Source organism: Triturus cristatus, chromosome 4_1 (genome assembly GCF_964204655.1).
Source record: "Triturus cristatus chromosome 4_1, aTriCri1.1, whole genome shotgun sequence".
NCBI lineage: Eukaryota > Metazoa > Chordata > Amphibia > Caudata > Salamandridae > Triturus > Triturus cristatus.
The window spans coordinates 42,702,604-42,724,556 of record NC_140585.1 but is presented as its reverse complement, the minus strand read 5'-3'; the positions used below and the strand labels follow the sequence as shown (position 1 = coordinate 42,724,556).

General features: G+C 47.1%; 1 protein-coding gene across 1 annotated transcript in view; it reads left to right on the top strand.

Moving 5' to 3' along the window:
* Positions 1-21,953, top strand: part of TMEM132A (transmembrane protein 132A) — a 293,626-nt gene that overhangs the window by 166,571 nt on the left and 105,102 nt on the right. The window contains exon 3 of the mRNA XM_085651462.1: positions 17,593-17,804. Coding sequence (XP_085507588.1) covers positions 17,593-17,804 — 212 coding nt within the window. The remainder of the gene's footprint in view (positions 1-17,592; positions 17,805-21,953) is intronic.

Sequence of the window (21,953 nt, the reverse complement as noted above, 5' to 3'; positions counted from 1 at the left end):
CTTTTTGAAACCTTTTGTTTTCCATCATTGGGCTTGGAGAAGCTCATTGCTTACCATTGGTTGGTTTCTTTGTCACTCTAATTTGCGTGCTTCTTATTTGTCAGCTGCTTTTGGATCCTTTCCTCTTTGTGTGTTTATCCCACCCCTGGATGCATTTCTTGTGTCCTTCCACAGCTCATTTTTTTAGGTGCTACTTGTTTCTTTGTTTTTTAAGCACTCTATTAGAAAGTGTCTTTTTCAGCTTGCTCCCTCATGTACTTCTCCCATCTGTGTTCCTCCCCTGTCTGTGTTGGCTTGCCCCATCTGTCCTCCATCCTTCCGTTGTCCACATTGATTTGCCGTCACCCTCCCTTCTGTTGTCCGTGTTGCCTTGCCGCCTCTCTCCCTTGTGTTGTCTGTGGTGGCTTGTCCCACTCTTCTTTCCTTTGTTTGTGTACCCTCGCTACCTCCCTCCCTCCCATTGTCCGTGTTGGCATGTCCCATCCTCCCTTCCCTTTGTCCTTCTTGGCTTGCCCCTACCCTCCCACCCGCACCCTCCTGGACCAAGGCCACTCCGCAGCCCTCATCCTACTCGACCTATCAGCGGCCTTCGACACCGTCTCCCACCACACCCTAGTCGCTAGACTACAGGATGCAGGCATACAAGGAACAGCCCTGAACTGGATCCGATCATTCCTCACCGGAAGAAGCCAAAGGATCAGACTCCCACCCTTCCTGTCCGACCCCGCGAAAATCACCTGCGGAGTCCCACAGGGTTCATCCCTGAGCCCCACTCTCTTCAACAACTACATTTCTCCCCCCTCGTAGCCATCGTCTGACAACACGGCCTCAACATCGTATCCTATGCTGATGACACCCAGCTCATCCTCTCCCTCATTAAAGACCCCACCACTGCCAAACTCAACTTCCAGAAAGGAATGCAAGACGTCGCAGTCTGGATGACCAACAGCTGCCTGAAGCTCAACGCCAAGAAGACAGAAGTCCTCGTCCTTGGTACCACCCCTTCTGCATGGGACAGCACCTGGTGGCCGACCTACCCCCTCAGACCACGCCAAGAACCTCGGCATAGTACTCGACTCATCACTCACCTTGAACCGACGGGTCAGCGCCGTCACCTCCAGCTGCTTCAACACCCTCCGCATCCTCTGCAAGACCTTCAAAAGGATCCCCCCTAAGTCAAGGAAGACAGTCAGCCATGCACTCATCACCAGCAGACTGGACTATGGAAACACACTCTATGCCGGCATCAACCAGCCCTTACTCCGCAAACTCCAGACAATACCGAACACCGCCACCAGACTCGTCCTCGCCATCCTCCGACACAATCACATCAGCCAACACCTATGAAGTCTCCACTGGCTCCCAGTGGAGAAAAGAGTCCCTTTCAAAATCCACGTACCCAAAAGAAACCTCCGATCTTCCAACCTTGCACTGGCCGGAACCCCGCACATCCACAGTGCCAGAGCAGGCGGAAGATCCTTCTCTCACATTGCAGCCAAGACCTGGATCGAGCTACCGACAGACATCAGATGCGCCCCCTCCCTGAACACCTTCAGAAAGACCCTCAAGACCTGGCTCTGCGGCTAAACAGATCTGCGGACCCCCCTCAGCGCCTTGAGACCCTCACAGGTGAGTAGCACGCTTACAATTCCCTGATTGATTTGTCGGTGCTGTCTTGCCCACACCCTCCCTTCCGATGTCCATGTTGCCCTGCTCCCACCCTCCCTCCTATTGTCTGTGTTGCCCTGTTCCCACTCTGCCTCCTCTTTTCCATGTTGCCCTGTTCCCACCTGCTATAACAAAATAGCTGCCTGCATCATAGCCCTTTTCCCCACCACATTCCATTGTCCTGTTTCTCCCACTCATATGCCCTCCCTCCGTTCTGTGTTGTTGCTCTTCCACCTGCCATAACAACAAAAAAAGTGCTGTGGCGTGGATACAGCTGGCCACGTCATTTCACTTTTTTCCCCTCACATGCCCTCTGTTTTTCCTCACCCTTTTTTCCACCAGCCATCAAAAAAAAACAAGCATTGACAAAGCCAATAGGTCTAGCCTATGCGAGATCTGTTGGCTTTGTCAATGTGTTTCTAGACATAAAGTGAAGGGGAAGAAAGCGATGTGACGCAGGCAATGGTTAGCCACACCATAGCACTGTTACTTTCCTTACTTTCAGCCATGTTGCAGAGCAGCTGGAATGCTGTGCCACATGGCTAAAAAAAAACATTGACAGAGCCAGTGCATCTCACGTTGGCACGATCTGTTGGCTTTGCCTGTGCTTTTTCATAACACGTGCCTCTATTTGTTTGACCAAAACCAATTTATACCGCATTATATCACTTCCTGCAATTGTGCGGCACCCCCAGTGTAACTGCAATGGCTCTTACACAGTCAAGTTCTGTGGTAGAATTTTGTGACCGACAGAAAACAAGTGATCTCATTCTGCTCGGTTTATTGAAAAAAGATGCCGGTTCTATGCTTACATCACAAAAAGTAATATAGCTTAAGAGAAACGGAAAAAATGAAGGTAAGCAATACATTTGACGCAGCATTTAAAAGAAACACTCGAATTGAGTTCAGATGCTTGGAACGGGCTGCAAGCAGCTGTCTGTGTCGAATCTAAAGTGGAGAAACCAAAATCCTCCCAAAGCCGTCTGGAGTGACGGCAAAATGAAACCAGCTGCTGCTGATAAATGAAAACACAAGAAATGAGAGTGACAAGGAAGCCAACCAATAGGAATTAATGGGTGGGCTCTAAGCACTTTTTAGAATTTTTTTTAAGGAACAATAGATTTGTAAGCGACTGCAGGTGCGCTGCTGTTACCGGCGAGACTTAAAAAGTGATCAAATGCAGCTAGCACTAGCTGCGTCATAGTTTTATTTAACTTTCAGCAGCACTTCAGCGCAGCCGTGCTTCTGTACAACTCTCTTTAAAAAGTAATAGAGCCAATGCCTCACATAAGTGAGATATTCTGGCTTTGCCAATGCTTGTTAAATTTGTGGCGTGTGCTTCAGAAATGATGACACTTATTAATGTGACAGACTATATTCTTCCAAGGGTTGGATCTAAGACTCTAGCAGTACATGCTCCAGTAACGCGCTCTCCTTGGGTTTTGGAGGTAGGTGAGCCCACAGTGACTCGAAGAGGCGGGAGCTTTTATTGACGGGGACTTCAAAACCAGCTCACAGTCCAGGTGCCTCTCACAATTATTGCCTGTCGTGAACATCTGGCAGAGCCTGAGTGAGTCACAATGTTGGGGGACTTTGGAGCAAAGTTCCCATAATGAATCTGTTTTATAATCCCTTTTGTCTACACATTAGTGACGCTAGGTACTGGTGTTGCTCTGCTGGAAACACATTTTTCTTGATTGGATGCTCCACCTGTCAGTCAGAAGTTCCCTTTTGCTCAAAGGCAAGGAGGGGAAATCGACCACAATAATACACGTTCGGTAATGTGAGGCAATGTCTGCCTTCTCATTGGCTGAGCTAAACATGCTGTTTTATAATAGAAACAAATTGTCTCCAAGGGAGTGAGCGGCCTAAATGCCTTTTTAGAAAACTTAATCATGTTATAAATTATTCTTTTTCTGGCAGATGGTAAGGAAATGAGCAATCTCTTGAAAAGGGAGGATTCCCTTTCTAGCACAAGTATTCACTGGGCCATAGAATAGAAGCACTTTGAGGTTTCTACCATATATCTGATGTTTAAGGATAGAAATGCCTTTTCTCTGGATAATGAGGCTAGATCTCAGCTACACAGTCCACCCACTGGAGGCCTCACCTCTTGTGAGTCACACAGTCCACCCACTGGAGGCCTCACCTCTTGTGAGTCACACAGTCCACCCACTGGAGGCCTCTCCTCTTGTGAGTCACACAGTCCACCCACTGGAGGCCGGACCTCTTGTGAGTCACACAGTCCACCCACTGGAGGCCTCTCCTCTTGTGAGTCACACAGTCCACCCACTGGAGGCCGGACCTCTTGTGAGTCACACAGTCCACCCACTGGAGGCCTCTCCTCTTGTGAGTCACACAGTCCACCCACTGGAGGCCGGACCTCTTGTGAGTCACACAGTCCACCCACTGGAGGCCTCACCTCTTGTGAGTCTCACAGTGCACCCACTGGAGGCCTCACCTCTTGTGAGTCTCACAGTGCACCCACTGGAGGCCTCACCTCTAGAGTCACACAGTCCACCCACTGGAGGCCTCACCTCTTGTGAGTCACACAGTCCGTCCACTGGAGGCCTCACCTCTTGTGAGTCACACAGTCCACCCACTGGAGGCCTCTCCTCTTGTGAGTCACACAGTCCACCCACTGGAGGCCTCTCCTCTTGTGAGTCACACAGTCCACCCACTGGAGGCCTCCCCTCTTGTGAGTCACACAGTCCACCCACTGGAGGCCTCCCCTCTTGTGAGTCACACAGTCCACCCACTGGAGGCCTCCCCTCTTGTGAGTCACACAGTCCACCCACTGGAGGCCTCCCCTCTTGTGAGTCACACAGTCCACCCACTGGAGGCCTCACCTCTTGTGAGTCACACAGTCCACCCACTGGAGGCCTCACCTCTTGTGAGTCACACAGTCCACCCACTGGAGGCCTCACCTCTTGTGAGTCACACAGTCCATCCACTGGAGGCCTCACCTCTTGTGAGTCACACAGTCCACCCACTGGAGGCCTCACCTCTTGTGAGTCACACAGTCCACCCACTGGAGGCCTCACCTCTTGTGAGTCACACAGTCCATCCACTGGAGGCCTCACCTCTTGTGAGTCACACAGTCCACCCACTGGAGGCCTCACCTCTTGTGAGTCACACAGTCCATCCACTGGAGGCCTCCCCTCTTGTGAGTCACACAGTCCATCCACTAGAGGCCTCCCCTCTTGTGAGTCACACAGTCCACCCACTGGAGGCCTCCCCTCTTGTGAGTCACACAGTCCACCCACTGGAGGCCTCACCTCTTGAGTCACACAGTCCATCCACTGGAGGCCTCCCCTCTTGTGAGTCACACAGTCCACCCACTGGAGGCCTCTCCTCTTGTGAGTCACACAGTCCACCCACTGGAGGCCTCACCTCTAGAGTCACACAGTCCACCCACTGGAGGCCGGACCTCTTGTGAGTCACACAGTCCACCCACTGGAGGCCTCTCCTCTTGTGAGTCACACAGTCCACCCACTGGAGGCCGGACCTCTTGTGAGTCACACAGTCCACCCACTGGAGGCCTCTCCTCTTGTGAGTCACACAGTCCACCCACTGGAGGCCGGACCTCTTGTGAGTCACACAGTCCACCCACTGGAGGCCTCACCTCTTGTGAGTCTCACAGTGCACCCACTGGAGGCCTCACCTCTTGTGAGTCTCACAGTGCACCCACTGGAGGCCTCACCTCTAGAGTCACACAGTCCACCCACTGGAGGCCTCACCTCTTGTGAGTCACACAGTCCGTCCACTGGAGGCCTCACCTCTTGTGAGTCACACAGTCCACCCACTGGAGGCCTCTCCTCTTGTGAGTCACACAGTCCACCCACTGGAGGCCTCTCCTCTTGTGAGTCACACAGTCCACCCACTGGAGGCCTCCCCTCTTGTGAGTCACACAGTCCACCCACTGGAGGCCTCCCCTCTTGTGAGTCACACAGTCCACCCACTGGAGGCCTCCCCTCTTGTGAGTCACACAGTCCACCCACTGGAGGCCTCCCCTCTTGTGAGTCACACAGTCCACCCACTGGAGGCCTCCCCTCTTGTGAGTCACACAGTCCACCCACTGGAGGCCTCCCCTCTTGTGAGTCACACAGTCCACCCACTGGAGGCCTCACCTCTTGTGAGTCACACAGTCCACCCACTGGAGGCCTCACCTCTTGTGAGTCACACAGTCCACCCACTGGAGGCCTCACCTCTTGTGAGTCACACAGTCCATCCACTGGAGGCCTCACCTCTTGTGAGTCACACAGTCCACCCACTGGAGGCCTCACCTCTTGTGAGTCACACAGTCCACCCACTGGAGGCCTCACCTCTTGTGAGTCACACAGTCCATCCACTGGAGGCCTCACCTCTTGTGAGTCACACAGTCCACCCACTGGAGGCCTCACCTCTTGTGAGTCACACAGTCCATCCACTGGAGGCCTCCCCTCTTGTGAGTCACACAGTCCATCCACTAGAGGCCTCCCCTCTTGTGAGTCACACAGTCCATCCACTAGAGGCCTCCCCTCTTGTGAGTCACACAGTCCACCCACTGGAGGCCTCCCCTCTTGTGAGTCACACAGTCCACCCACTGGAGGCCTCACCTCTTGAGTCACACAGTCCATCCACTGGAGGCCTCCCCTCTTGTGAGTCACACAGTCCACCCACTGGAGGCCTCTCCTCTTGTGAGTCACACAGTCCACCCACTGGAGGCCTCACCTCTAGAGTCACACAGTCCACCCACTGGAGGCCGGACCTCTTGTGAGTCACACAGTCCACCCACTGGAGGCCTCTCCTCTTGTGAGTCACACAGTCCACCCACTGGAGGCCGGACCTCTTGTGAGTCACACAGTCCACCCACTGGAGGCCTCTCCTCTTGTGAGTCACACAGTCCACCCACTGGAGGCCGGACCTCTTGTGAGTCACACAGTCCACCCACTGGAGGCCTCACCTCTTGTGAGTCTCACAGTGCACCCACTGGAGGCCTCACCTCTTGTGAGTCTCACAGTGCACCCACTGGAGGCCTCACCTCTAGAGTCACACAGTCCACCCACTGGAGGCCTCACCTCTTGTGAGTCACACAGTCCGTCCACTGGAGGCCTCACCTCTTGTGAGTCACACAGTCCACCCACTGGAGGCCTCTCCTCTTGTGAGTCACACAGTCCACCCACTGGAGGCCTCTCCTCTTGTGAGTCACACAGTCCACCCACTGGAGGCCTCCCCTCTTGTGAGTCACACAGTCCACCCACTGGAGGCCTCCCCTCTTGTGAGTCACACAGTCCACCCACTGGAGGCCTCCCCTCTTGTGAGTCACACAGTCCACCCACTGGAGGCCTCCCCTCTTGTGAGTCACACAGTCCACCCACTGGAGGCCTCACCTCTTGTGAGTCACACAGTCCACCCACTGGAGGCCTCACCTCTTGTGAGTCACACAGTCCACCCACTGGAGGCCTCACCTCTTGTGAGTCACACAGTCCATCCACTGGAGGCCTCACCTCTTGTGAGTCACACAGTCCACCCACTGGAGGCCTCACCTCTTGTGAGTCACACAGTCCATCCACTGGAGGCCTCACCTCTTGTGAGTCACACAGTCCACCCACTGGAGGCCTCACCTCTTGTGAGTCACACAGTCCATCCACTGGAGGCCTCCCCTCTTGTGAGTCACACAGTCCATCCACTAGAGGCCTCCCCTCTTGTGAGTCACACAGTCCACCCACTGGAGGCCTCCCCTCTTGTGAGTCACACAGTCCACCCACTGGAGGCCTCACCTCTTGAGTCACACAGTCCATCCACTGGAGGCCTCCCCTCTTGTGAGTCACACAGTCCACCCACTGGAGGCCTCACCTCTTGTGAGTCACACAGTCCACCCACTGGAGGCCTCCCCTCTTGTGAGTCATGGCCCCTCCCACACTCAGTAATGGCAATAAATAGCATATTACACGATGCACATCCTCATATATATATATATTTTATGTCATGCCAATGAAAGTAAAATGCTGCCAAATAAAGCATGTTATTTCTAAGAAGGATCCCAATAAACTCTCATGTAATACTACAGAACCAAGTTCAAATGTCATGTTCTTATCACACGAGTGTAACTGACTTGAGGAAACCCTGTTTAAAGGCTCCCAGGTTTATTTCTAGAAGCACCTCACAGAAGAAAGCAGCCTGGACCACACTGGAACTAGCTCCTGTGATTCTCTCACTTCACAGGTTTAACCCCTTCTGCTCTGGATGTAGGTAAATATTCTTTGTAATAAATACTGCACTTCAAAAAGCAACATAACATAAGCTATACTATACTCCACTAAAGGTAGCGTGTCATTTCTAACCGCCACTGTGAGCTGTGACTTGATCTAAGATCTGTTTGAGGCTCCATCTGTCGTGGGTCATAGCCCCTCCCCACTCAACAATGGTCTTAAGTGCACAAACAAACGTATGCATCCATATGCTGGGGAACTATAAAACACAAATCCCTTATGTTAACTGCCATACCGCCTAGGATGCGCCCCGTATGCCACTTTACACCTGTCTGCGAGAGCATTTTCGAGAAATGATTATATTTTATCCGCTGCCCCAACACCTTTAAGGCCCCGTTTTATAGATTTGTTAAAAGTGGGGTTTGCCTCATTCCAAGTCCAACATCATTGTTTGGAAATAAAAAAGATATGGATTTGTGTTAGAGACGGATGTTCCCTCACTGGCCCTGCTCAAGGCTACTCTGCAGAGATGGACACACTGCTCTGCGAAGCACATGGGACCTGTCTGGACGACTGTTTCAGATGAACCCTGGCTGTCCAGAGCGGGCTGCAAAGAAAGGTTCAATGATAAAGCAATATTTTGGCACGACCCCAATGGGAGATACCGTGATGAATTTACCATTTCCTTCAAAGCTGGGGTGTGGTCCAATGCGAGGAATCCAGCCACCCATACCAGACCATAGTGGACACAGAGGTGAATCCCAAGGGACCAGGAATCCCAACTACAGAGCACACAGCGCCCGAACAGAGGGGAGTGTCACCTTTGCACAAGTGTACGCAACACCCCAGGTTATAGATCCACATCGCACACTATATTCCACCGGAGGAAATTGTGTATATATAATTTTATTTCTTTGCACTGAAAAAAGGCAAATGTTATGTTGGAGTTATAGGTAGGTCTTCTAATAACAAGAAACATTTTAACAAAAGAAAATACTGAGATGGAGCCGTTTACAGAAGTGGCCTGTGTTTGGAAGACTTCCCAATTTAGTAGGGATGAAATGTTATGAATTTGCCTCAATAAAGATGATTGAATTTCTGAGTCTTACATTACAGGACTATCTCCTGCACCATACGTTTCCACGGAGTACAAAATCACACAAAAATAACTGCAAATCTGTAAGAAAATGGCGCTGTTCTACCTCGGTTCGCTAAGAGTTGGTTTGTCGCCCACACAGCACTGCTTGATTTTCACTGCGTTCCACTCGCGGGCTTTTTAAAATGCGTTTAAATCGACGCCATTCCTGCGTCATTTTACGGCACGCGCCTGCCTTCACAACATCCTAGTACTGTATACTCATAGCACCTGCAGCAAAGTACATTTGGTTAAACGTGACCATGTGCTGCTATCTGTGCCCACAAAGCAGAGGCGACGATCAGCAGGGCCTTCTGCTCTTGGTGCCAAGTCCCCCAGCCCCCACCCACAACAAGCATTTGCAATGCAATAGGTCTCGCATTTGCAAGAGTTTAAGCTATTAGCATTGCAAATGACAATGATTTTTATTTGTTTTAAAAACCAAAGCATAAATAAAAGGTATTGCCATGTACAATGCCGATAGCTCAAACTTGCATGAATGCGAGACCTATTGCATTGCAAATGCATGTTGAAATATGATATGCATTTTCTATGGATGAATGGCCAGACAGACGTACAGATGTATGCCCCACTGCACCAAATTAAGTAGCATAAAAGTTAATTTTGACCTACAGGTTTCCGCTGATATGGTAATTAGTTATTTTTGTATTTACTTTTCAATCTGCTGGATGTAGGCAATACTCTGATGTCCCGGTTGGGGCTAAGGGGAAAAGATACAATACTGGCTTCCTGACAATATTATTTGTCGAGGAATAAAATGTCCTTTTAAGATGTGATTTGATGTTTCAACGTTCACCTCAAAACATCTAGTCTGGAAACCATGCAACCTCCGCAGAAAGTATGTGCCGTCTAGGTCGCATAGAATGGTGACTCAGATGTGTGCCTTTTCTGATCTTCTCATGCTGGAGTGTGAATAGGTCTATTTCTCATAATAAGGTCATATGAAGGTCACGTGAGGTGGAATGAGATGATATTTCTGTTGTGGGGGATAAAGAAAGTGGATCTTTGCCCGTCCCAATCCCAAACCCCCTTCCCCTTGACCCTTCACCAAACACCTCAGTGCATAGAGTTTATATGGTGGAGAGCGTAGGTGAGCAAGTACATTATTGTTTCTTGTTAGCTTATTGCCCGGCGCAGGGAGAGATTCCTGTGCAATGTTTCAGTTTTGCAGTTCATATACAAATAATGCATTAATAAATACAAAGTCCAAAAATAATTATCAGAGGTTCTATAAATGCTACCTAAGCTTCAGAGACCGGAGATTGTGTCAGCATCGCCATCCTCAGATGTCGCTCATTTACATGTCTACTGAGATATGAATATTTAGGCTAGTGTTATGCAGTGGGGAAGGGCCACTGGTCGGATAAGGGCATGTATGGTTGGAGCAGAGGAAGTGACATCCTCATGCTGTGTGAATGTACACATACAAAAATAATTACAAATAAAATAAGAAATTGTCACAAAATTCCACTACAGTTGGGCTTTTGCATAAAAAGCAAGACTTTTGCAACCATTTTTTACGCTTGTGCTCAGTCACTAATGAGGAAAAGCCAAGTATAGTAATAACTTGAGTACAAAATGTTTTCAGGTTACTGGTGGTGCGTGGCTTTATAATAACGAACGCCAAACAGGGTATGCACTTGTATAGGGTACACCAGAGAAAAAGGCACATCTGTTTTCAGCACCAACACCCACAGGACAAAAACTGCGCCAGACATAGGAGAAGAGCAGCTGGAAAACTGTCCACTATATGGAGACCAGTAATTGAGTAGAACCAAACCTTGGATGGGGTAATACAAACTGATCACCTATGGCTTTGATCTACTTATATAGGCAAATGTAGCACTTAGTGAGAACTACATCTGCTTGCCTGGATTGGGGGACTTCTTGGTCCAGCCTCTAGCAAGTAAAAGTGTTCATATAAAAAGTAAAAGTGTTCATATAAAATGTCTTTAATCCAGGAGATATATCGGCAATAACCATGAGTCAGTCATTGGTAGAAATAGATGGCACCTGCCAATCACAGTGCTGTGTTACTTACTCCTCCCACGACGTCTGCAGATGTTGGATCATGTCCAAGGGCGCGCCCAGCCCCGTGATGGCGGTCCGTGTGTCCGGGATGTCGCTGCTGTCCTTGTAGCAACAACCATAAAGCTGAAGGAAACAATGAACTAATATTAGACATAATACACATTTTCTGATTCCACATCAAGGAATCTAAATCCCACCAGCACGATCATTTGAAACGGTGCCTCATATGTGTACTGTTCACATTTCCTTTTAGTACTGTCCCTTAAATACTAGGATCTTGGCCTGCTGCCCGCACATGCCTAAGTGTTGCAGAAGATTGCAAGAGCCAACCTCTCTACCAAGCTCCACGCTTTGTTAATGATCTCACAAGACCACCTGTCCCGTGCATGCGGGAGTGAGGACAATCACAAGGCACAGCCTCTTCATTCCAAGCACACGCGAACACCTGTCCACGCATAAACGTAAGGTTCACCTTCTTCACAGGGCATGATCATCGCTAATGGCCACCAGAGCGAGGTGTCCGCATATACATGGGTGTTGGGGAAGGTCACCAAAGCTCAAAACCTTCTTACTCCGCACACATGACCACCTGTCTGTGCACACACAAAGTGAGGAAGGGTGATCGACTTAACGTCTATGTGAAGCTCGACTCCTCTTTATTGAGTACACATGACCACCTGTCTACACAGCCACAGTTGATGGAGTCACTATACGGGACTTGATCACCTGTGCACAGGTGCGCACATAAACAGGTGTTTGGGAAGGTCACCAGACCCAATCTGTGAGCAGGGCATGCCTCTTCATTACTGAGCGCACACGGCTAGCTAGCAAGCAACACAAGCTTGAGTGTTGGGAAAGGTCGCAAGACTCGTCTCTATAGAGCGCTAGACTCTTTCTTGCTCAGCAAACATGATTACATGTCCATACATATATGGCTTTGGAGGAAGCTCGCACGACTCGAGCCCCTAGAAGGCTTGCACCTTCTTTATGAGTGCACACAGCCACTCGTCCACACCTAAAAGGTCATTGGGGAATGTTTCAAGACCCACCCTCCATATAGTAGACAGCTTTTTGTTAAGCAACTCAAAAACTACCAAATATACATGGCTGTTGGAGAATGTCACATGACCCAAACTCTGTAGAAGGCCCCACTGTTTGTTACTGAGCTCACATGACTAACCTGTCCGCACATACATGGCTCTTGGAGAAGATCGCAATACTCGCCCTCGAAACAAGGCTTGCATGTTCTTTACTGAGCACATACAACCACCCCACATAGGACCACCTGTCCACATATACATGACTGCTGATGGACGCAAGACCCAGTCTGTGCAAGGAGTACCACTATTCCTCAATATGGAAAAAATCACCACCTGCACAAACATACATGACCGTTGGGATGGGTTCACTGCCTAACACCTCTACTGAGATCCCACCTAAGGCACCCCACACTGAGCCAGCGAAGAGCTGCAAAGAAAAGAGTTAGACCAAAGACTCCATGGAAGTGGCAGATCCTGCACTGTACAAGAGATGCTTTACATCCCACCTAAGGACCCCCACACTGAGGCAGCGAAGAGCGGCAAACTAAAGAGTTAGACCAAAGACACCATGGAAGTGGCAGATCCTGCACTGTACAAGAGATGCTTTACATCCCACCTAAGGCACCCCACACTGAGCCAGCGAAGAGCGGCAAAGCAAAAGAGCTAGACCAAAGACACCATGGAAGTGGCAGATCCTGCACTGTACAAGAGATACTTTACATCCCACCTAAGGCACCCCACACTGAGCCAGCGAAGAGCGGCAAAGCAAAAGAGCTAGACCAAAGAAACCATGGAAGTGGCAGATCCTGCACTGTACAAGAGCTGCTTTTCATCCCACCTAAGGCCCCCCACACTGAGCCAGCGAAGAGCGGCAAACTAAAGAGTTAGACCAAAGACACCATGGAAGTGGCAGATCCTGCACTGTACAAGAGATGCTTTACATCCCACCTAAGGCACCCCACACTGAGACAGCGAAGAGCGGCAAAGCAAAAGAGTTAGACCAAAGACACCATGGAAGTGGCAGATCCTGCACTGTACAAGAGATACTTTACATCCCACCTAAGGCACCCCACACTGAGCCAGCGAAGAGCGGCAAACTAAAGAGTTAGACCAAAGACACCATGGAAGTGGCAGATCCTGCACTGTACAAGAGATGCTTTACATCCCACCTAAGGCACCCCACACTGAGCCAGCGAAGAGCGGCAAAGCAAAAGAGTTAGACCAAAGACACCATGGAAGTGGCAGATCCTGCACTGTACAAGAGATACTTTACATCCCACCTAAGGCACCCCACACTGAGCCAGCGAAGAGCGGCAAAGCAAAAGAGCTAGACCAAAGAAACCATGGAAGTGGCAGATCCTGCACTGTACAAGAGCTGCTTTTCATCCCACCTAAGGCCCCCCACACTGAGCCAGCGAAGAGCGGCAAACTAAAGAGTTAGACCAAAGACACCATGGAAGTGGCAGATCCTGCACTGTACAAGAGATACTTTACATCCCACCTAAGGCACCCCACACTGAGCCAGCGAAGAGCGGCAAACTAAAGAGTTAGACCAAAGACACCATGGAAGTGGCAGATCCTGCACTGTACAAGAGATGCTTTCCATAGGTAGCACAACACAGCTACACTAGACATATACTATAAAAAGTGAGTATCTTTCTATCCACCATCAGAGGCGGCTGACCATGACTGCTCAGCTTCTTATTGCAAAATGTCTGGTTACCCACATGTGTTTTTGGGCAAGCAAGTGTGAATATTTGTCCCCCAGAGAAGGAGTTGGAGAAGCGAAGTGACTGAAACACTGGAAGCTGTTGGGTCTAAGATAAAACTTCCAGGGCCTGTGCACCTCACAGAGTCCTATTTTTTACGTTCTGGTGCTCGCATTCTTTGAATTGGAGTAGGATTTGCAATTTAGAAAATTACAGTAAACCACGATTAAGGAAAACAGATACCTGAAAGTTAAAAACAAAAGTAAAGTAAAACGCACTGTGGATACATAACTAACACCACTAGGTCACAATGCAAGGCTCTACAGGGAACAACGTGAGGTCCCCGCATTGACAAAGTACTGCTAGGAACTGCTGAGCTCCGTACCCTCAACACCACCCCTCTGGATTCATGTCTGAAAAAAGTACCAGCGCCAGTGAAGTGCGTGGTGTAAACTGCAGTGTATCTGTGGAATAAACACACACTGCTCCAGGAGAGGTGTGGGGCACTGGGAGTGCCCGGGGCAGTGCAGGGAGTTCGGATGACATGTTAGGCGCTGGTTCTTGGCACCATAGATGCCTCTGTCCAGCGCCCGAAAATAGGGGTCTGAGAGGCGGGAGGTGTCAGGACATGGCCCCGGGTCATATTCACAAGAAGGGAAGATCAGTGCGGGGTTAACTTATGAAAGGACGGGCTGTGCTAGGAAGCTTAGAGTGGTACAGCAGCAACAGGAGCAGTGGTGAGGGAGGATGGGCCTTAGTGGCATCTGGCACAACGTGGCATGGAATAAATCCGGTTCATGCAACACCAAACAGAGGGCGGGCACTTGTCCCCTGTTAGAGAGTAAGTGACAGAGGATCTCAGACAGTGCGGCATGGGAAGGGGCAATGCTTGGAAATGGTCGAAAAAATTAAAATAACATTGGAAATGTATAATCATGTGCCATTTGCATGCCAATACATTTCATAACTTCGATGGTGCACTACACACCACAAGGACTATATGGCTCGGAATTGAGGGACGTAATTTGCTAGACCAGAATTTATTACATAGCGCTTCGTATTGTATTTATTCCGTTTCTGAGCGCTGTAACTGGCTTTAGTCTAAGCACTTGAATTAAGAGAGGTTACTTTTACCCAATGTGTAGCACTAGCACCCAATTTCCTACCTCGGAAGGGTGGCTCAGACATCCTTACCATCCTTTGGAACTGGGGCTCACCGGACCATTATGCAAATCAAATGTATGTGTTTTCAATATTTCTGCCCGGGCAAACGTGAATAAAAGACATATTCATTGGCATAACACTTGATATCGGAAAACAGGCTTCCTTGCCTAAGGTAAAATGAAAAATTATTTGGGCCCAAAACGTCAATGGGAAACGTGTGCGCATTCCAAAACAAACATTCTTTAAAAAAAAAAAAAAAAAGCTGTCTCCGCGTGCACATCTCCTGTCCGCGCAGGCTAAGCGAGCAGGAGACAGGGAGGGACAGGAGATGTGCACGCGTGCGAGCGGCATTGAATGAAAGTGGGAAAGTGAAAGCGTACACATCGCCTGTCCGGGCGCGTGCGTGCATGCCTGTCCGCTGTCCGGGCGCGTGCACATCTCCTGTCCCCCTTCGCTAGCAAAACCGACGACAATAGGTCTCGCCAAGGCGAGCAAGGCGAGCGGCGCATGCGCTGCGTTGCTAGGCGAGACCTAACAAATAACAAAGCCACATAGCTTTTGCATACTCGAGAGCTTTTTAACTTCATCTTTTTTTTTTTACCTATATAGTACGTGGATGAGTGCAAGGTGGCCGAAAGTGAAGAAAAAAACTGCTATGACGCTGCCAGCATTTACCACATCCTAGCGTTTTATGTCCTACTTTCAGGCATGCTGAACATGGCTAAAAAAAACACTGGCAAAGTCTATCGAGCCTCAGATAGGCGAAACCTATTGACTTTGCCAATGCTTGTTGATAGTTGTGGTTTGTTTATAGGTCGTGCCTGGGCAGCACATGTGCTGCTCTGCGAGGCATGCTGGATTGAATTATGGACTTGAAGCCCTGCCCACTCTCCGCCCATATTTCTCATTGGCTTATGTCATTGTTCTTCGTAAATGCTGGCTTCTGATTGGTAAATAGACTTTGAAGTCCCTTCTTGGTAATGCCTTGTCTTTATTTGTAAGCCCCCATGAGGGCTGGCCCTTTTACATTGGTTGTCACACGGTATGTCCTATTTATTCTGTAAGCACAATTTTCTTTAAGGAGTTTCTCTTACTGCAGGCACAACATGCTTTCCTGCAACATTCTGCATGCCATGTGTGCGTTCATGGGGCGCTTTTAGAATAAAAAGCATTTGTTTGTCAATTTGACAAATGTTTTTTGGGTGAAAGTGCCCTATACCACCCTTCACTTTAATATCGGCCGTGGAAGGGGTGTGGCCTCTATTAACGTGAAAGCCCCCGTGGGAAGCTTGTAAACAACAAGCATTTACAATGCAATAGATCTCGCATTTTAGAAACTTTGACCTATTGGCATTGTTAATTACAATGCCTTTCTTATTGCAGGTATTTTAAACACATAAATAAAAGGCATGGTCATTTACAATGCCAATAGGGCAAAATCTCGCAATTGTGAAACCTATTGCATTGCAAATGCTCGTTTTTTGGTCCCCACTGGAGCCTTCCTTGACACGTGCTCGTGATTTCAGGTGACTGTGGAGACCAAACAAGCCTCTGTCTCTGAAGTCGCTGGTTCCAGTAGGTGCACATGTGGAGACAGACCCTCGAGGTAAGGCTTCGGGCGCCCCAGCCCAGTTCAGGTGAGCACCCCAGAACTTACCCATCACAGGTAAATATACGTAATCGAGTGATGGACGCGGGTGCCACTGTTGTGATAAAATGTAGCGCACCGCTGTCGAAAGTTATTTGAAAATATTTCAGTTTGATAGGTAGCTTAGTTATTTTTGATTGACGTGTGTTAAGACGTATTCATTTCCTGTTACGATTCAAGGTTTGGTTGTACAAGATTGACCGCACAGTAAGGGCCGATTAACTAGTCCTCATGTCACCTCAAACGCTATGAATCTGGGTAAAATGAAATAAGTTTCCGTCTCTTCCTGCTTGCGGGTGCTGTGCGGCAGCGCAGTGATGTCACACTTCAGCGGCCACACCCCGCTGCAGCCCTGCTGCCTGCATCACTGCAGGAAGTAGTGGTCAGGGGCGTAGCTTCAGAGGGGGTGTTTGTGGTGTTACACCCCCACCCTTAAGAAATGTTTTATTCTGATAAATTATTGGGTACAGGTGCTTTCAGTCAGATATTTTGAGGTGTCAGTTGGATATCAATAGTCATTTTTACATATACACAGAGAAAAAATCGTGCACACACACTCCTTCTCTATTTTCAAAGCCCTCCAAAATATTGGTTATTTTACAAAATATTGTGTTCTATCTCTTAGTACTCCTACCAATTCACATTCCTCTCTTTCCACTGCCCCTTAGGCCCCTCTCATGCACCCTGCTTGTCCTATAATGTATGTAAACATTATATGCCAGCGTGATTGTCAAACTCTGAGGCTCACCCTCCTCCACTCTTACTGACCAAGCTGCGCCCCTTGTAGTGGTACATTTGGGAGGTTGGAAGTATTACATTTGCAACATATCTGTTGAAATGAACAGTTTCCTGCATTTTCAGTTCTCATCCTTCCGCTATGGTGTTTTGACCTTGACCTGGCTTGTACATGGTTTCAGTAGAAGGATCTACGAAGCTCGAGGGGTGTGCCCGTGACCTTACCCCTGACCTTTTTCTCTTGCAGTTACTGCTGAGGTGGAGCTGGTGGACCGCGTTTTCCTCCCGGCGTCTCTTGAGGTAACGAATGCTCCAGAGTACTTCCGTCTCCAGCAGACAGGACGCTTCCTGCATGGAAATGCCTCGCTGACATCCCGCACCGAGACCTTTCTACTCACCGGCCGAACCACCGCAACCCCTGTCGTCAGTGCCACATATGGAGATTTCACAGCCCGCCAGGTAAGGGACTGCTGACTGCAGGTCTGGAGACCAGGTGAGATTTGTGACCATCAAGTAAGGGACTGCTGGCACCAGGTCTGGTAACCAAGTGAGATGTGTGACCATCAGGCAAGGGACTGCTAACACCAGACCAGGAGACCAGGTTAGATTTGTGGCCATCCGGTAAGTGACTGCTTGTAGTGTAGTTCCTATATCCCTGACAGGCTCTGCGCATTGGAATAACATACACTATAGATTTGACATAGGACTGAGGTCAGTATGCTCCTATCGAGTATATTAAACCTAATTACTTGTGTGTGCCAGCTAGCTCAGAGGTCACTAGAAACTTCTTGAATATACAAGAAGGGATTAGTCTCTGACAACCGCATAAACATGACAACTTTGTTTCCCTTTAGAATCAGAACAGTCTCCGAATCGTGGAAACAATAGATACGTTTCACTCAGTCAATCGTGCATGCTTAGTTTCTACAGAGTTGCACAGAAATAGAGAGACGGGCGTTTCAATAAAAGGGTTTATTGAACAGTCTTATTTCTCATGCAAGAGATGTGATTTGCTACAATCATAAGACAGACTGCGAAGTACAATATGTACGAGGTTAGCAGTAAGATAAAATAATAATACAATAGCATGGTTTGTAGCTATGACATATATTAATCAAAATACATACATAAATAACATAAGCTAAAATGTGATACTCATCTGATGCTTCTAAATTGTTCTACCCCAGTGTACCTAACCTAAGTGCAGTACGAGATTTGAAGTAAGTGCCATTTCTAAAGTATAGCTAGCTATATTTTAGTTTAGCCAAGAGTTGCCAAAAGTTTCTCTAAGTTCTAGTCCGCTCCATACCTGAGAATGAGAGAGGTTGGAATCTCTTTTCTGGACTCGATAGTCTAACCTCCCGCAAGGTAAGCCAGAGAGCACTGGAGCTGGATTCTCTGCGAGGAGGATGTCAGTGTCAGGTCAGTGCATCAGGCTGGAACTCAATCTCCTTCTGAACTTGCCGTGGCGAACCGCATAGTCTGGGTTGGATCGAATCCTCCGGGAACCGCAATTGGCAGGGCAAGTGCTGGTATATTTATACCTTGAAGGTGTCTAGGAATGCCAGTATTGACGTAAAAGTCGGGCAGAGGAACGTCATGAAAGGAATAGTTGTTCATGCATACTTAATGAGGTCTTGGAGAAATCAATATTCAAGCTGAGGGAAATTCCTAAAGGTTTAAGGGTCTGGTTTTCCAAGAGTTCGTTGTGACGTGGATGGACGGATGTAGGTGGCCATACCTGTATTTAGTTTGTACGGACAATGTCTAAATAAGGGCTGGATTTCTATGTCCAAATAAGGGCAATATGAATTGTACCTATATAAGGGCATAAATAGGGAAATCTATATATGGAATCTAAATCTGCACACAACACCCACTCCAGTATCGTATGAACGACGTTACTAAATCCTAAACGTTCTAAACCTATCTTAAAACAAGAGTATCGCATGGGTTTGCTAAAATAAGCTAAAAACATATCTAAAACATATGTTCTAACAATACATTATAAATCCATTGCTATGCATAACGTTTTGTACATTTTAAAGGCAATGTTCCATTCTAAGCATAGGATCACATTGGAATGCTAAATGAATGAACCAAAATATATACATGTGATGAAATGGCTCGAAAATACAGAAGAAAAAAGGGTCCGAAACCATTTCATATCAGGTTACACAAGTCAATTTGTTATTCATATGGTGGCATACTGTCCCTGGAAGTGTTATCAAAGAATTCTGTTCTCTATGAATAGTTCTACTATAAGCAGATTACTGTGCCAAATTATGAAAAATAAAATTTTAGGACGGGAAGAGAATAAAATATATATATATATATATATATTCAGTGAAAAAACCATAGGTTTCACACACGTTATAGTTAGGAATTAGCATTTAAAAAACCTTAGAAATTCAGTGAAAAAACCATAGGTTTCACACATGTTATAGTTAGCTGGACATTTTACTCGTAAAAAACCAATGAAATTCCCCCGTTATAGTTAGTTCAGCTAACTATAACTCGCGCGCCCGCAATGAACTGCTGATGACGTCACATATTACATCACTCATGACATGGTCAGTGACATCACTCATGACATCACTGATGACATCTCAAATGACATCACTGATGACCTCACTGATGACATCATCCAGTGAATGTGTGTTTTTCTGAAAATTAAATATGTTTTATATATGTATATCTCAAGGTTGATGGAAGAATAAATGGGTATATTACTGTCTAAATGGATGATTTCTTTTTGAAAAATTGATTATGTAACTGACTGATTAAGTGTATCATAGTGAATACATGGCTTAGTGAGTAATGTTTAAATATATAAATATCTGTATCATTTTTTCACTTTGTGTATAAGTGGCTGCATGGGTTGGTGAGTAGCTACATGGGTGTCTATATAGGTTATTAGTTGGTTTTTTGAGTATCAGTCTGAGTGTGTGCATGGTTCGGTGGGGGGTATGACGTAGTGCATAGGTGTATGAATGAGTGACTCACTGTTTGTATGTGTTGAACACAGCATGTGTGCAGGACTGCATGGGTGGATGAGTGTGTGTATGGGTGTGTTAGTGAGTGAATGACTGTCTCAATAGTGTCTTTATGAGTAACTACATATGTTTAAAACTAGTATATGTGACTATTGGTTTATATATGTGAGTATATGTGAGAGTGAGAGATTGAAAGAGTTCCTGTATGAATAAGTATGTATTTCTATAAGTGATTGTTTAAAAGACTAAGTATGTGTAAGTTTCCGTAGAAGTAAGTGTGGTGGTGTGTGTATAACTGTATATGCAAGTAAATGTATGTTTGATTCTTTATTAGCATGAGTGACTATGTGTGTGAGTAGCTCTATGGATGAGTGGCATTGTGTAACAGGATGTATAGGTGTATGAGTACATATGATAAGTGAGTACATGTATGAGTGACTGTATTGGACTGTTGGTGAATGAGTGGATGTGTATGTGGATCTTAGAATTACTGAAGAGGTTGTTGTAACTGTTATTGGTATGTCCATTGTTTTGTAAATTTTAGTCTCTATTTTTGAATGTGTGTATCAAAGGTTTTATTAGGGGAAGAGGAGGTCTGCCACTCTATCACAAGGATGATGTCATCAGTGAGGTCATCAGTGATGTCATTTGAGATGTCATCAGTGATGTCATGAGTGATGTCACTGACCATGTCATGAGTGATGTAATATGTGACGTCATCAGCAGTTCATTGCGGGCGCGCGAGTTATAGTTAGCTGAACTAACTATAACGGGGGAATTTCATTGGTTTTTTACGAGTAAAATGTCCAGCTAACTATAACATGTGTGAAACCTATGGTTTTTTCACTGAATTTCTAAGGTTTTTTAAATGCTAATTCCTAACTATAACGTGTGTGAAACCCATGGTTTTTTCAGTGAATTTGCAAGGTTTTTTAAATGCTAATTCCTAACTATAACGTGTGTGAAACCCATGGTTTTTTCAGTGAATTTGCAAGGTTTTTTAAATGCTAATTTTTTTTTTTCTTCTATTTTTTCTAACATATTTTTATTTTAATTTTCTTACCTTTTATAAAGACTATGATTAAATTTTTAAAATTCTTTAATATGTTTTTTTTTATATATTTTTTAAAAGAAACATGTAAAATTTATTTGCAGTACTTTTTTTCTATTTTTTTTTTTATTTTTTTAGTACGCGTACCGTAAGCTCACGGTAAGCGTACGGTTTACGCAACGTCCGTAATTTTCCTACGCTGCTTGCGTATAGTTACGAAATTTGCGTAGCCGCACGTACTCCGCGTGGGACGCGTACGCTACACGCGCACGTTACGCGGAAGTGCCGGGAGTGACTGTTATGCGCATGCGCGCAAGCGCGTGTCTTTTTTACGCGCATGCGCACTTTTGACGTAAGCGTACCGTAAGCGCACCGTAAGCGTACGGTAGGTCATGTGATCATGAAACACAACTTTTGATTGGTTGAAACTACTTTCAGTTCTAGAACTCTCCTACACCACACCCATTCCCCTCATTTCTGCTTGTGATCCCTTGGGAGAAGGAGCTGGTTTGTCTTTGGGATACGATGGCAGAACAGCAGAGCTCTTCTGAGAGTGAGGCT